The 14781-nt window shown below is 50.0% G+C and overlaps 1 protein-coding gene across 3 annotated transcripts in view; it reads left to right on the forward strand.

Moving 5' to 3' along the window:
- Window positions 1-14781, forward strand: part of CA12 (carbonic anhydrase 12) — a 56260-nt gene that overhangs the window by 32304 nt on the left and 9175 nt on the right. For all 3 annotated transcript variants that reach the window (XM_084781607.1, XM_084781609.1, XM_084781608.1), the window contains exons 3-8: window positions 2916-3095; window positions 4155-4300; window positions 7736-7831; window positions 8753-8816; window positions 9020-9177; window positions 10433-10559. In XM_084781607.1, the coding sequence (XP_084637733.1) occupies window positions 2916-3095; window positions 4155-4300; window positions 7736-7831; window positions 8753-8816; window positions 9020-9177; window positions 10433-10559 (771 nt within the window). The remainder of the gene's footprint in view (window positions 1-2915; window positions 3096-4154; window positions 4301-7735; window positions 7832-8752; window positions 8817-9019; window positions 9178-10432; window positions 10560-14781) is intronic.

Genomic DNA, 14781 nt, shown 5'->3' on the forward strand with positions numbered 1-14781 from the left:
CACATACACACCACACGCACCACACACACCACACACACCCACCACACACACACACACACACCACACCACACACACACCACACACACACCACACACACCACACACACACCACACACACCACACGCACACACATACCACACACGCACACACACACCACACACACCACACACACCACACACACCACACACGCACACACACACCACACATACCACACACCACACACACACCACACACACACCACACGTACCACACACATACCACACACCACACACACACACACACACACACACACACCACACACACCACACACACCACACACACACACACCACACGCACCACACACACACACACACACACACACACACACACATACACCACACACACATACCACACACACGAAAGAGAAAGGAACAAAGAATAGAAAAAAGGATAATCTGAATAAATTATACATAAATTAAACTTTAAAATTAAAAAAAAAGAAAAGGAGAAAGGAGAGGAAAAGGGAAGGAGGGAGGGAGGGAGGGAGGGAGGGAGCAGCACTGGGGTTCTGCATATTCACCACTGTAACTGGCTCCAACTCCTCTTTGAAGGGGAAAGAGGACGTGGGGACTTCAAATGGGTAATGGAATCCCCTGAGAGAAAAATAAGCAGGAAACAAGAGGGAGTGTTAGTAGACACGTGAGGACACAGCGTGCTCCAGGCACCGTAGGAATTGTGGGGGATGAGAATGTGGAGGAGAGGAGGAGGCAGACGCAGATGCCTTCCCTAATGAACGCCCTGAGAGAAGGCATCAATTTGTAATCCGAGCCAGGTAACTCTGGTGTTAAGCCAAAGTCTAACTTTGGACAAATTGCTTCATCTCAGTATTTCATCTACAAAAATGTTTTCCTCTTCTCCCCTTGGCTATGTCAACTTCATAGATTTCAGAAGGATCAAAACCCACTAAAAATAAGTAAACCACGCTGCCGATAGTGAAAGCAGCAGGAGGGATGGAAAGGGCTTTTGTAGACCCTGTTCCTGCGAGGCCCATGCCTGGTGCCAATGACTAGCTTGCTTGTGGGTAGAGACCAGGACTGGGACCCCAGCCAGGCCAGGGACACCGGCGTCCTGTGCCTTCACTTCTAAAGCTGGTTCCCACTGGGCATCTTAGCACACGCACTGGAGCTGCCTTGATACAAGCAAGCCTCAGCAAGCCGTTGCAGCTTGCCCGGTGCAGAGGGTGAGGGTGTTTTGGCCTGCGGTCTTCATAAGTCTTGGATCTTAGGAGCCAGAAGGGATCTTTCAGAATACGGACAGTATCCAACCTTGCCATTTCTATCAAAGCGGGCAGCAGCTCCAGCAGGGGATGATGACCAGCTGTGGCCACTCACCGAGGCGGTGGCACAGGCGGTGCTGCAGCCTTGTTCTCTGGACATTCCTGGTCCAGTGTTCTCACTGCAATTTCTACTCAAGGCTTTGCCCACACTGACTCTGCTCTCTTTAATATGCTTATTTTTCTTGCCCCCAAATACCTAGTGTGACTTGGCCGTCTAATAAAGACTACACGGGACACAGTTTCAACAGTTTCCTCCTTTAGACTGCCAGGATCTCAGTTCTTTTGGGGAAATGTCTGGGAGTAGCCTGGAAATCCGTTTAATTACCATGGAAGGTAATCTTTTAAACACAGATTTACATTCTTTCAGGATTTTTCCCAGTGGTTTTCAGTGGTTCTCAACCTTCCTAACGTTTCAACCCTTTAGCAGTTCCTCATGCTGTGGTGACCCCACCCCCACCCCCAACCACAAAATTATTCTCACTGCTACTTAATAACTGTAATTTTGATACTGTTACAAATCGTAATGTAAATAAATATCTGTGTTTTCCGGAAGTCTTAGAAGACCCTGTGAAATGGTCGTTTGACCCTCAGGTTGAGAACCACTGGTTTATCTGCCCATGAAATGTTTGTTTCCGCTCACAGAGGAGCGGCAGCTAGCTGTTATTTATAGCAAGGAGCGTGAGCCCCCAGGTGCTTTTTACTTTTAAGCCTGTTTCTCCTCATTGAGGACTTATCAATTTTGTTGCAATAATTCAACTGTAGTATGACCAGGCTTCCCTCTGGTTAAAGCCCTGCCATGCTTGGCTTTGTGATGCCAGGCCTGTAATTACTCAATATTTTTCAAGCATCCCTTTGGGATTATATCTTGCACTGTAGATGTGGGTATCAGGGTCTTTATCCCCAGGGTTTCCTATCAGGAACATCACCCTGTGAACCCACCGGCCTCAAAGATCTTCTTGAGCTGTGGTCAGTCAGACACTGGTTTCGCCAACCTAGCACAGTTCAGCAGATTCATCAAATTCTCCCCACTAGAGTACCAGCTAGGATGCCCCCACAGCATCCAACCTGGTACCTCAAGACCTAGGGTCATTTCTGGCTCGTAATAGATGCTCAACAAGTAGATGGTATATTGTTGGATGTCCCTGGTCCTCATGTAGCGAGGATACATACTGCATCGACATGGCAACAAAATGGAGGTTGGGTGGGGGGCTCTCATTTCTGGCCTGGGCTACTCTAGTCTTTTATCCTGCACAGCACTTTCACAGCAGACGGTTTTGAAAGTGTTTGCTAGGCCTTATTCTGTAATCTGGTGTCTCCAGGTCTTGAACAGTTTACCTCTAAGACTAGGGCCAACTCTTCTCCCTTACACAATGAACAAGGGTATAGAGTATTTCTTCCGACTCTCACCACTCTTAGACTAGGTCCACAAGGATGCCATGGGGTCAGCACATCTATTCTTGCTGCTTGCCTCTTGTGGAATAGTGACGCCGTCTTTGGAGGGATAAAGGAAAGAAGTAATAAGAAACCATCGTATAAACAGAGATTAGAAGGTGAGGAAAATTTCTTGTGGAAAACTGAGCTTGATCGTGAGTCTCTCCTAGGTCCTGCTGGGGAAAAGAACTGGCCCAAGAAGTACCCGTCGTGTGGAGGCCTCCTGCAGTCCCCGATAGACCTGCATAGCGACATACTGCAGTACGATGCCAGCCTCGCACCCCTCCAGTTCCAAGGTTACAATGTGTCTGTTGAAAAGATGTTGAACTTGACCAATGATGGCCATTCAGGTAAGGGAGGGACCTCGGAGACCCTGAGAGGCAGTCTGAGTCTCTTTGGACTCCCTGGCCATTGACCAGGAGGGGCTTCCCTGAAGCACCTAGGAGACGGGGCTAGGAGGAGGCTGTGAGGCATGGCTGACCCACTGTCTCATGTGTGGGGCGGGGCAGGGTGGAGGGGGCTGCTGGAAGCCCTGATCCAGTGAGTCTTCCTGCACAAGCACATCTCTTGTGGGAGGGGGAGGGGGAGGGAGAAGATAGGTCCGATCCCATTGGTCCGTTAGCTAAGCTGCTAGGGTGAGTTCTAGGTTATCACGAACTGTTCAAGGCACCAGCAGTCCAGTTGCTGAGAGTGGACACTCATGGTTTGGAGTCAGATGGACTGGGTTTGAATTGTGGCTTGGCTACACACGTATGCACACACATGCATGCATGTGCACTCGAGCGCGCGTGCACACACACACACACACACACACACACTCACACACGCTGCCCAGGTTTAGGGTGAGTCTTTCCACTTTAATAATCCAACCAAGGAAATCATCACAAGAGCACCTGCCTAGTTGCTTAGGTTTTAGGTGATTCCAGATGTAGTTAGGTAGACAACCAAGACTGGCCATCACACACACGAATGAGTCATCAGACTGGACAGGAGTTTTAACTCGCCTGAGTTTCATTTGGAAGAGGGACCTATTGGTCTGGCCCGTGAACACTAGAGATTGGGTACATCAGAGTCTGTTGAGTAGTAATTGCTTTTCAAATAGCAATTGTCCTTGTAATTCTCCAACTTAGAAAGCTCTTTGCTGTAGGCTCTATTATCGTAGACAAAGATAAGAAACACCCACATTGGCCTAGAGTTGATGCTTTCCAGGGAGATCCAAGATGGTGCTGGAGCCACTAGCGTTGCACTAGGAAGAGAGGCCACGTCTGCGATCTGCAGGCGTCATTGCTCGGGTCTCTGCTCCTTGCTCCTGTGGCCACTTGCACCCGCGCAGGGGTTGCCTGCCTGCCTGCTCTTTGGCAGGGTTGATCTGGCCAGGGCTCTGAAGGCTGCTCCTCCATTCCTCACAGTGCGACTGAATCTAGACTCGGACATGTACATCCGGGGCCTCCAGCCCCACCAGTACAGGGCGGAGCAGCTGCACTTGCATTGGGGGAACCGCAATGACCCCCACGGCTCCGAACACACCGTGAGTGGGAAGCACTTTGCCGCTGAGGTGAGTGAATGGCCAGTCAGGTGGAGAGAGCCTGGCGCTGGCTCCTCTCTCCGTGGCTGCTGGGATAGAGCAGCCTTCGTAGCCTTTCCTGTCAGCCGCATGGGAAGGTCTCACTGCCCTGCACTTATCCGGATGCCCTTGTCACTTCCTCTGCTGGAGCACAGCGAGGCTGCCTGTTTCTTTTACTGTGTGGTGCTATTGGGAAGGCTGACCTTGCAGATGGCACGGCGGGATGTGTGTGGCCCTTTTCTGCGTATCCTCCTGCTTTGCACGGATGAGGACCTCATGGTTTGCCTGGCTGCCACAGGCCCATTGTCCCTCTGTGCCTTTCAGTCGTCACACATCATGCTACTTACGAGTGTCTTCCCCATGTCATTGTACTTGGGGATATGAGCACACTGACCCAGGGCTGCCCTTGTAGTTTTCCATAGATTTATGGAGTCACTGGCAGTAAGATGTGCAGGGCACTGGGCAGGGCGGTACGCTTGTAATCCCAGCACTTGGAGAGGCAGAAGCAAGTGGGTCTCTATGAGTTCGAGGCCAGCCTGGACAGCCAAGGCTACACAGGGAAACGCTGTCTTGAAAAACCAGACACCCCTCAACACACACTCACACACAGAGAGATGTGCAGGGCATCACTTTGATCAGAGATTCTCTGAAAATGGTTTGGGATGTGGGCGCAGCACTGTGCCGTGTCACCCTGAGATTCTAGCCTAGAGTACCAAAAGAGAATGAGAAGAAAGGCGGAATGTCTTTGTTGTGCCACAGGCTTGTGATGGGGTGGGATGGTGAGGGGCTCCTAAGTCTTTCCATTCTGAGGTCTGAGTTGGTGGGCGTGGCTTTGAGAGCATGCTGGGAAATAAAGTGGAAGAGGCAAATGCTGTTGATCACCCAGCAGATCCCACGGTAAATAATGATATAACCGTGGTCCTCTCTGCTCACAACTGCTGAACTGCCTGATGGCTCAGGCTAATTACAGGTTTGTTCCAAGTGTGGAGAGGCTGTGATTCTGGCCCAGTAGGATGGCATGACTGGAGGTGCACGTATTTCAGAGCAGACCCTTGCTTCCCTGGAGCTCAAGAGCTGCAATTTCTTGCAAGCTAATTGCAATGTTGAGGCTTCTGCTTCCCCCTGGGAGAACAAAGTGGCAGCTAGGTGGTAGATTTGGAGAGTTTACACATTTAAAGATATTTCTGGGGTGCTGGAGAGGTGGCTCGGTAAGTAGGAGAGCGCACTGCTCTTACGGAGAACGTGAGTTTGGTGCCCAGCCCTCATTTACGGAGCTCACAACTGCCTGTAACTCTACCTCCAGGGGATCTGATGCTTTCTTCTGGCCTCCTCAGACACTGCACTTACATGTACACACACACACACACACACACACACACACACACACACACACATACACATACACACACAATCTTTTTAACATAAGACAAAATTCTTACTATGTAGCCCTTACTGGCCTGGATCTTACTGTATAGACCAGGGTGGTCTTGAACTCACAGAAATCCTCCTGCTTCTGCCTCTTGAATGCTGGGATTGAAGGTGTGTGCCACTAAGCCTAGATGAAATAAAAATATGATCTTTGAAAAATGCTATCACTAGTTTTGTGTACTCTGCTCTTGAGGTAGTCATCAGACCAAGCCTGATGGGCCAAGGTTACTAATAGTGGAGAGAAAGCATCAGGACTCTCTTAGAAGTAGTGGTTCTGTTGGGTGGGGACCACTGGAGACTCATTCTAAAGTTCCTGACCAGGGAATGCACATAGACCTAGGTTAGCTTTTAACCTTTTTTTTTTTTAATTTAGTCTGAATACATTAAGAGCTGAAGCAGACCACAGGGGCCAAAGGTCAAGCAATAAGGCTCTTGGGTAATGTAGACAAATAGAAGTCTACTCTGTTTCTCCAAGCCATTCAAAGATGTGCTAGGCCATCCTGTATGTGGAAAGACAGTGAGGCAAGGGCCTTCTAAGGAATCCTTACCAGAAATAACATGAAAGTCAGATGTGGCCGTGTGTGCCTGGAATCCTAGAACTCCAGAGACTGAGGCGCAAGGCCAGCAGAAGCTATATAGTTAGATTCTGCCCACCACCCCCAGAATAATCCTGGTTCGATTCCCAGCCCTCACCTGACATTTCACAGCCAATGCCCTTGCCTGATTTCCGCTGGAACCAGACATGCATGCGGTACACAGATATGCATGCAGCTAAAACATCCACCCACATGAGAAAATGAAAATAGGGATAATCATTGAGATGTAACAAGAATAAATTAATTTAAAAAAGAAAGAAAGTGAAAATAAAGGAGAAAACAGCAAGAGGGCCGTATAATGGCATTAAAAAATAGATCTTATGTTGAATTTCTTTAGAAGATGGAGATGAAGAATAACTAGGGGGAAAAAAGAGCTCTAGATACAGATCTCCATATGCAATAGGGGCCCTCAGGGGCATGGGATAAAAATGCACGTGTTTGGCTTAGAGCCATCTACCTCAGTGCCTTTAGAAAGCGAGGCAATCCTATCTTTAGGATTAAAAGGCAGATTTAAACGTCACCAGAATTTCTAATAACGATGATCATAACATGTGCCTAGAGTTTCTAAATCTAGGACTTCTCAAGAACTTCTCTTTGCATTAGTAATTAGTTTTCTGATCTGATTAAAAAGCACCATCGTTTAGAATTTTATTTTGAGGAAACAAAAGTCTACATTTGTGGGAAAAGCCACTCTTGCTTTATGGACTCGTAAACTCTGACATAACAACTGGGCTGGTGAAGGCCATGCTGTGGGTCCATCTACCTGAGGGATATAAACGCCAGTGTTCTGTGCTTTATCAATTATGATTAGGCTGTAGCTGGCAGCTGGTTTTCGGCCCCGCCCCTACCGCTTCCAGATCAAGCACAGAGATGCCGAATGACAGGAGGCCACTTGGCCCCAGGCTCCTGGAAAAAAATCAAAGGGAGAAGAGCTGCAAACACCCAAGCTTTTTTATGGTTAAAATAAAAACCCATCCATCCATCCATCTATCCATCCATCCACCCATCCACCCATCCACCCATCCATCCATCCATCCACCCATCCATCCATCTATCGATCCATCCATCCATCCACCCATCCATCCACCCATCCACCCATTCATCCATCCATCCATCCATCCATCCATCCATCCACTCATGTCTACTGTAACGTTGCTACTTTCCAGGTGCCTTATCAGACCTGAGGGGTCCAAGGCATAAGATGGGATGTGGCCTGCGCTGGAGGGTGGAGAAGACTGGGGAAAAGAGGGAACTGGGGATGGGTGGTAAGGGTAGGGAGTCGGTTCTTTGGGGGTAGGGGAGCGACAGATGTCTATCTCTCTAGCGGTTCAAGTCTTCTGCAGAAACAAAAGGCTCCTGTGAGTCGCGTGTCCCCTCATGCGTCCCTTCTCTCCCATTGCAGCTGCACATCGTCCATTATAACTCTGACCTGTACCCTGACTTCCGCTCCGCCAGTGTCAAATCCGAAGGCCTCGCTGTCCTTGCTGTTCTCATTGAGGTAGGATGTGTTCAAAGGGCTTCCTGCGGGAAGTCTGTACAGGGGTGGTGTCAGGACCAGGCCTGTGTTCTGTGCACAGCAGTCCACAGTGAGCGGCTCCTGGAGGGGTCTGCCGCTAGAGCAGGATGTTGCTCCTCATAAGGCCTCTTGTCTCTGAGCTCAGAGGAAGCCTTCTCTGTATCTAGGCAGCTGAAAAAGGCATGTCTTTTGTGACATTAGAAATATGAGCCCCTTCTCTAGCCCTGTTGCTTGGTATGAGGTCACCTGGCTGGACAGGGCCCCATCCTGTACCATCAGATGCGTCCATCACACACACACAATACCTAGCATCCAAACCAGTCTGGAGTGAGTTATTTACTTCATTCTGCGATGAATTATTTAATCTCAGAAACCAAGAATGGAGCCTGGAACGGGGCACATGCCTATCATCCCAACACGTTAGAGGTCGAGACAGGGGGACAGCTGAGAGTTCAAAGTCAGTACGGGCTACATATCAAGATTTTATCTCAAAAACTTGGTAGGGCTGGGGGCAGGTTGAGAAAGGAATGACTTCTGATCAGCTTGCTTTGTTTTCGCCCAATGAGGCAACTGGTTCCTGTTTCCTAATGTGCTTACTTATCTGGCTTGGCTTTTGTGAACTCTAAGTTCCCCTAAATTCCAGGTTAAATGGGCGGGTTGAAGTCTTTGGGCTCCTGTCAGATAACCAGGAGCACTCCCGATATACTGGGACACTCGAGCCTGGTGTCTTAAGCCGAAAACTAGGTATCATTTGCTGCCAAAGGTCCAGACCGCTATGTTAACTCTCAACAATCTGGCCGATGGGTCAGAAGTTTCTTTGTAAGGCAGATCCTCAGGGAAGGCCTCCAGCCCAGCCCTCTGACACTAACTGTCCCAGCTCAACCTGCCTGGTCTCTCTTGCAGATAGGCTCCTTCAATCCGTCATACAACAAGATCTTCAGTCACCTACAGCACGTTAAGTACAAAGGTGAGGGGCCACTTATTCATTCACCGTTACACAGGATGTGGTCACACCTGTGCCACCTTCACAGCATTATGAGGCGTGGGCACCCAGAAAAGAGCGCATTCACTGAGACTGAATCTGGGTGTTTGAGCTCAGCGACTGTGCTTAGCTACGCCTCTCTTATCAGGAGCTAGGCTGACACTTTCACACCCAATCTACCTCTCCAGGCCAGCAAGTGCCCATCCCGGGTTTCAACGTTGAAGAACTTCTGCCCGAGAGCCCTGGCGAGTATTACCGCTACGAAGGGTCCCTGACGACACCTCCTTGCTACCCTACCGTGCTCTGGACAGTTTTCCGAAACCCTGTGCAGATTTCCCAGGAACAGGTAGCAAGCCTGAGTCTGTATGGTCCCTGCCTATAAGCTGTTCTAATCGAAGACTTGGTTTCCTCAGAGGTCCATTAGCAGCTCTTCAGAGCCTCTCCAGATGGACTTGCCAGGGAAACACTGTAGAAATTACAGGGTAAGCTCTAAGAGGAGTTAAACATTGAGCCAGGAAGATGAACACACTTCCCGCAGCTCTTTAAAGAGAGCTGCAAGCCCCCGCAGTGGCTGGATGGCTCCTTCGGTGGGCTGGAATAAAGTCACACCAAGTTAACACGTGGGCTCTGGGATTGCAGTGGTGAGAGGTGCAGCCCTTGGAGCTCACGGTCCGGTGGTGTGAGCTGGGGAGCCATGCCATGTCAGAAGTCTCTCATCTTGCTACCCCACAACCTAAAACCACGAAGTGTGGAGTGTGGCGGAGGTTGGACGGAGCTGCATAACAACCAGCCCACCCAATCCTAGCCAGCCCTCGCTGTCAAACGCCTGCTCTTTGCTATGAACTTTTGAGCTGAGAAACCTCAATAAATGGCAGCTGGTAGGCGGACAGGAGAGGGGCCGAGCTGAAGCAGAGGCGTGGGGAGGCAGCTACAGCCTAACCCAGATGCTGCCATAGAAACGGGTTGTAGTGTAACCATGGGGGTGCGGAAATGTCAGGGCGCCAGCATTCAGAGCACCAGAGAGCCTCTACCCACTGTGTTTTAGTCTGATTGGACTACACAAACAAGCCCAGCCACCGCCAACCTCTTCTGCTTGAAGAGTCGCTTTCCAGTTCAGGGTCCTGAAAGGAAAGTGGTCTTGGTGAGAGGCTGAGGAGTCCTCCTTCTCTTTGGCTTTCCCTGCATTTGGGGCAGATTCCGGGGACACCAGGAACCTTGACAGCAGGGAAGCACTCAGCCCTAGTTAGTGAGACCCTCAGGATGGAGTAGGTCACTCCCTTTGCTGTCAAATGCTTTCTGCCAAGCATCTCAGGGGCCCATTCCAGGGCTTTCCCGGCAAGTCCTCTCCCCAGGAGGTCAGGCCACCGAGCACCATCTGCTCAGGAGGCCCTGTTTTCACTTTCCTCCTCTCCCCAGGAGGTCAGGCCACCGAGCACCATCCGCTCAGGAGGCCCTGTTTTCACTTTCCTCCTCTCCCCAGGAGGTCAGGCCACCAAGCACCATCCACTCAGGAGGTCAGGCCACCGAGCACCATCTGCTCAGGAGGTCAGGCCACCAAGCACCATCTGCTCAGGAGGCCCTGTTTTCACTTTCCCCCTTAGCTGCTAGCTCTGGAGACAGCTCTGTACTTCACACACATGGACGATCCTTCCCCCAGAGAAATGGTCAACAACTTCCGGAAGGTCCAGAAGTTTGACGAGAGGCTGGTGTACATCTCCTTCCGACAAGGTGAGAAAGGTGCCCTTAGGAGACCGGCTGAGCCCCGAGGCTGCTGAGGAACCAGAGTGGATCCGGGAGCTTCGGTGTGTGGGCTGCTGTAGTCTCCCTTCAGTGCTCACCAGGCCATGTCCTGGCAAGGAAGGCCAGGCAAGGACCCAGAGGTAGCCGGGCCAGAGCTCTTACTAAGGCTGGGAGTCACCCACAGGTGGGGATGAGACGTTCTCAGGACTTCTCTGCTCTGAAGAGCAATCCCGTATCCTGAGACACTTGAGGAGAGGCTTCTAACTTCCCACCATAGACTCTCTTGGCATCAAGGGCTACGTACACCGTGCCCTTGGCCTAGCGAGATGATCACACGCTGCAAGTGCCCATAGACGCTTCTCTGTAAGATCAAGGGTACAAGCCTTGTTCCTGGCCACAGCAGCCCGTTAGGCAAGAAACTCTCTGGGTCACACAGCCTTTTCTTTTTTTTTTAGCCTAATCTTGGCACTTGCACCAGCAAACAGACTCCAACTTGAACAAATCTTAAATAGTTTTGTTTATTCAACTACTAGAGATGTATTGTTCCTTCTAAGTCTGTTAACTACTGGGGCGCAGAAATTAACATTTCACTTGTTCAGGACACTGAAAGTGGGGGCAGAGGAGCAGAAGGGACAAGGAGGAGTTGCCATCCACACCCACGTTTGAGCCTCTGAGATCAGCCTTCGCACCACACCTTCCTGGGCTTTGCTAAACGTGGGGGTCTTGGATAATGAGAAGCAGTGGGAGTCTGCGGAAGTGCCCCCCATCCCCTCCTTATGTGACTCATGGATCGATGGGGCCAGGCGTTCATATTCTAAAACAACGTACAGAGGCCCACCTGCCAGAGGAACCTGTCCCTTTATTATATGAGAGTGTAACTGTCACTTGCTCCTCTTAGTCACAGGACAACGAGGACTGTATTTCAAAGCCCTCGGCAGAAGGCATGAGAAATCTGCCCTTCCAAGCTGACCCACTGACATGGCCAGCATTATGTCTGTAGGCTAGCTCCGTGGGCTAGCCTCATGTCTGGAGATTTGTGTCAAATGTTCCCTTCCCCAGATACCACTCACTTAAGGTCTTTTCCCATTCTCGTTGGTTTCTGAGTCTGAAGCACAATCTGGGAACAGGGCGGCCCTTCCTACACCCTGGAATGTGTAAGATTGTGACAAGCCGCTGGTTTTCTAGGGAATGCCTTGACTGCCCGGGGTGTCTTCACTTGTCCTGTATTCTAGGCAGAGCAATCTTTTTTCCCATTCCTGTAAGTGGGCTATGTCGTATTTAGGGTTGAACAAAGCTACTTCCGTTCTCTGTGTTCTTGAGACGAGCTCCCCTGTATGGTAGGCCACCTTGCAACCCAGTATGTAGGTCCAGGCTGGCCTTGACCTTGTCAGCCTCTCCAGAGGAGGTTGGGACTGTAGACACGAGGCGCCGTACCTGGTATGGAATTATTTCAGTTCTTAAACTTGAAAGCCTGGAGGTAACAGCCGTCGCCCACACAGATCAGGCAAGATTTTGCTTATGGCCCAAGGGTTATAAGAGCTGTTTCTGGGATAGTCCGTACATTCTTGGCAAGAGGGTAACAGATGCGTTCCCTGAAGTCAGGGGCCCTTGATTCAAGGCATTGCTTTGTTTTCTCCTGGTTGTTTGTATATGATGTGAACAAAGCACAACCTTCTTTGGCCCCAGTTTCCTTGGCCACGGGATGCCAGGCTGGACACTTGCTCTGACATCCTCTCAGCGCCAACGTATTATGGTTCAAAATGGTGACTAACAACTGCCAATCCTGACTTTACATTGCAGGGTCAGTGTTTGGGGGCAGTTACAGAGGATCAGAAGAAACCCTGCAGGAATTTGATTATGACAGCTAAAAGTAATCCGCACTTGTACCGGTGGACTGTGGCACTGGCGCTAACTAGCCGTCTTCTTAGATGGGCTCAGGTCTGAGCAGCTGCTTGTAGACTAGACCTTTCAGGCAGGCTTGTGGCGGAGTGCTTTGGTAGGTGCTGCGAGTCCTGCTGGAGTAGACTGAGGCGGCTCTAGACAGAAGCTTGAAGACTAATTCCTGGCTTGGGACATTATGACCAAAGCCCAGATGCAGCTTTGCCACAGACACCCCTGCATGGCTTGGTCAGAGCTGCTGCTTCCGTGAGGTTAGGCTCAGCTTCCTCCTTGGAGAATCTAAGGCAGTTCAAGGCAAACGTCTTCACTTAGACACTGATTATAGAAACTTGGCCAAACTGTTCCCCTTCCTCATACTCTGAAACACAGGCAGCACACGAGGCTGAGGCGAGGTGAAGCGACAGCCCCTAGGAGGCCCAGCTCCCGCCCTCCTCTGCTCACAGCTGCCTCTCACTGCCCAGCTTGGCCAGTTCTGGCTCACATGCACTTTCAGGCCTGCAGTATGAGCCTGTCTAAACACACAGCCCCTGAGTGGATTTGGGTTCAGTTCTTTGTAGACTCTCCAATGGAGACTCCTTTACAATTAGTGTCTATTTTATACAGAGTTTCCTTTGGAAGTTAACGAGAGCTAAGAAATCTAAACTTTTTCCAGGAACAAAAAAGAAACGTAAAGGGAATCTCTAGGAGAGAATCTCTCTCTCTCTCTCTCTCTCTCTCTCTCTCTCTCTCTCTCTCTCTCGCTCTCTCTCTCGCTCTCGCTCTGTGTGTGTGTGTGTGTGTGTGTGTCTGTGTGTGTGTATTCTGAGATTTAATTAAATTGAAACAAATAGGACTGAACCATTTAACTCTCCCCTGCCACTTTCCTAGAACATTTTTTTAAAGATGTATTTATTTATTATTATGTATACAGTGTTCTATCTGCATGTACACCTGCAGGCCAGAAGAGGACACCAGATCACATTATAGATGATCGTGAGCCACCATGTGGTTGCTGGGAGTTGAACTCAGGACTTCTGGAAGAGCAGACAGTGCTCTTAACCTCTGAGCCATCTCTCCAGCCCCCTCCTAGAACATTCTTATAAAAGAAGGACAGGACCTGCTTCCTGCCTGGAAGGGGCTTGTACTTTAATGCAGCCCTAGGGTGGGGGTTTTCAACCCTGGCACTGCTGACACACGGGGCAGGATAATTCTTCTTATAGTGGAGGCCCCCCTGTGCCTTGTAGAATTAGCAGGTGTCCCTCATCCTCACGCACTAGATGTCAGTGGCATGTTTCCACTGGTGACATTCAAAAAATGTCTCCAGACATTGCCCAGTTATCTAGGGGAGACGGAGCAAAATGGTCCCTTTGAGAAACACTGCCGCCACCCCACCCCCGGCACCAGGGGACTGGTCAATGGCTTTGAAGGCTTAGGACTAGTTTTCTCTCTATTAGTATAGGATCCTAACGTATCTCATGGTCTTATATTTATTTTTAAAATTAAATCCTTATTTTTATTTTACATGTGTATAGTATTTTGCCTGCATGTACATCTGTGTACTGTGGGTATGCCTTGTGCCCCAGGAGATCAGAATAAAGTGTTGGATTCCACGAAACTGTAGTTACAGATGGTTGTGAGCCACCATGTGGGTGTTGAGAATTGAACACAACTCCTCTGGAAAACCAACCAGTATCTCTCTCTCTCTCTCTCTCTCTCTCTCTCTCTCTCTCTCTCACTTTGGTTTTTCGAGGCAGGGTTTCTTTGTGTAGCCTTGGCTATCCTTGACTCACTTTGTAGGCCAGGCTGGCCTCCAACTAGTGTTCTTAACCATGGAGCCATATCCAGTCTTTGGTGTGGCATGGCATGGAAACCTGAGTTTGGGATGATGATCCTGAACAAACAAGCCCGAGGGAAGCCTCCTTCCCACAGGCCTGTGGAAGCTAAGTAACTGTCCTTCTTGTATAATTAGGTAAGGCTAGGAGATGGCGAGGGGGAGAACTGGCTTTCCTTTGGGAGGGTCTGCAGACCCCTTTATCCGAGCATCTTTCTGCAGGACCTCGTCATGCCTTGTCTCCTCCCCGTCTGTACGGGGCTTTCTCGCCTGGTGGTTGGTTTGACTGTTAAAGTCTCTACCACAGATGGAAAGCTGTCAGGCGCTGTCAGTCAGCTCTAGAAAACAGCCTCTTCCAAGGAGGACTTGAGCTTACCCTCAAGGTGGGGTGCTAGAGAGAAGACTCACCTGAAGCCGGTTCAGGTTTCTTGAGAGCCAGGTACCCTAAGTGAGGATGCTGCAAAGAGCACAGGCCAGGGCCCAGAAGTGGGCTGATTTCTT

Source organism: Acomys minous (assembly GCF_964271855.1).
Source record: "Acomys minous genome assembly, chromosome: 5".
Taxonomy (NCBI): domain Eukaryota; kingdom Metazoa; phylum Chordata; class Mammalia; order Rodentia; family Muridae; genus Acomys; species Acomys minous.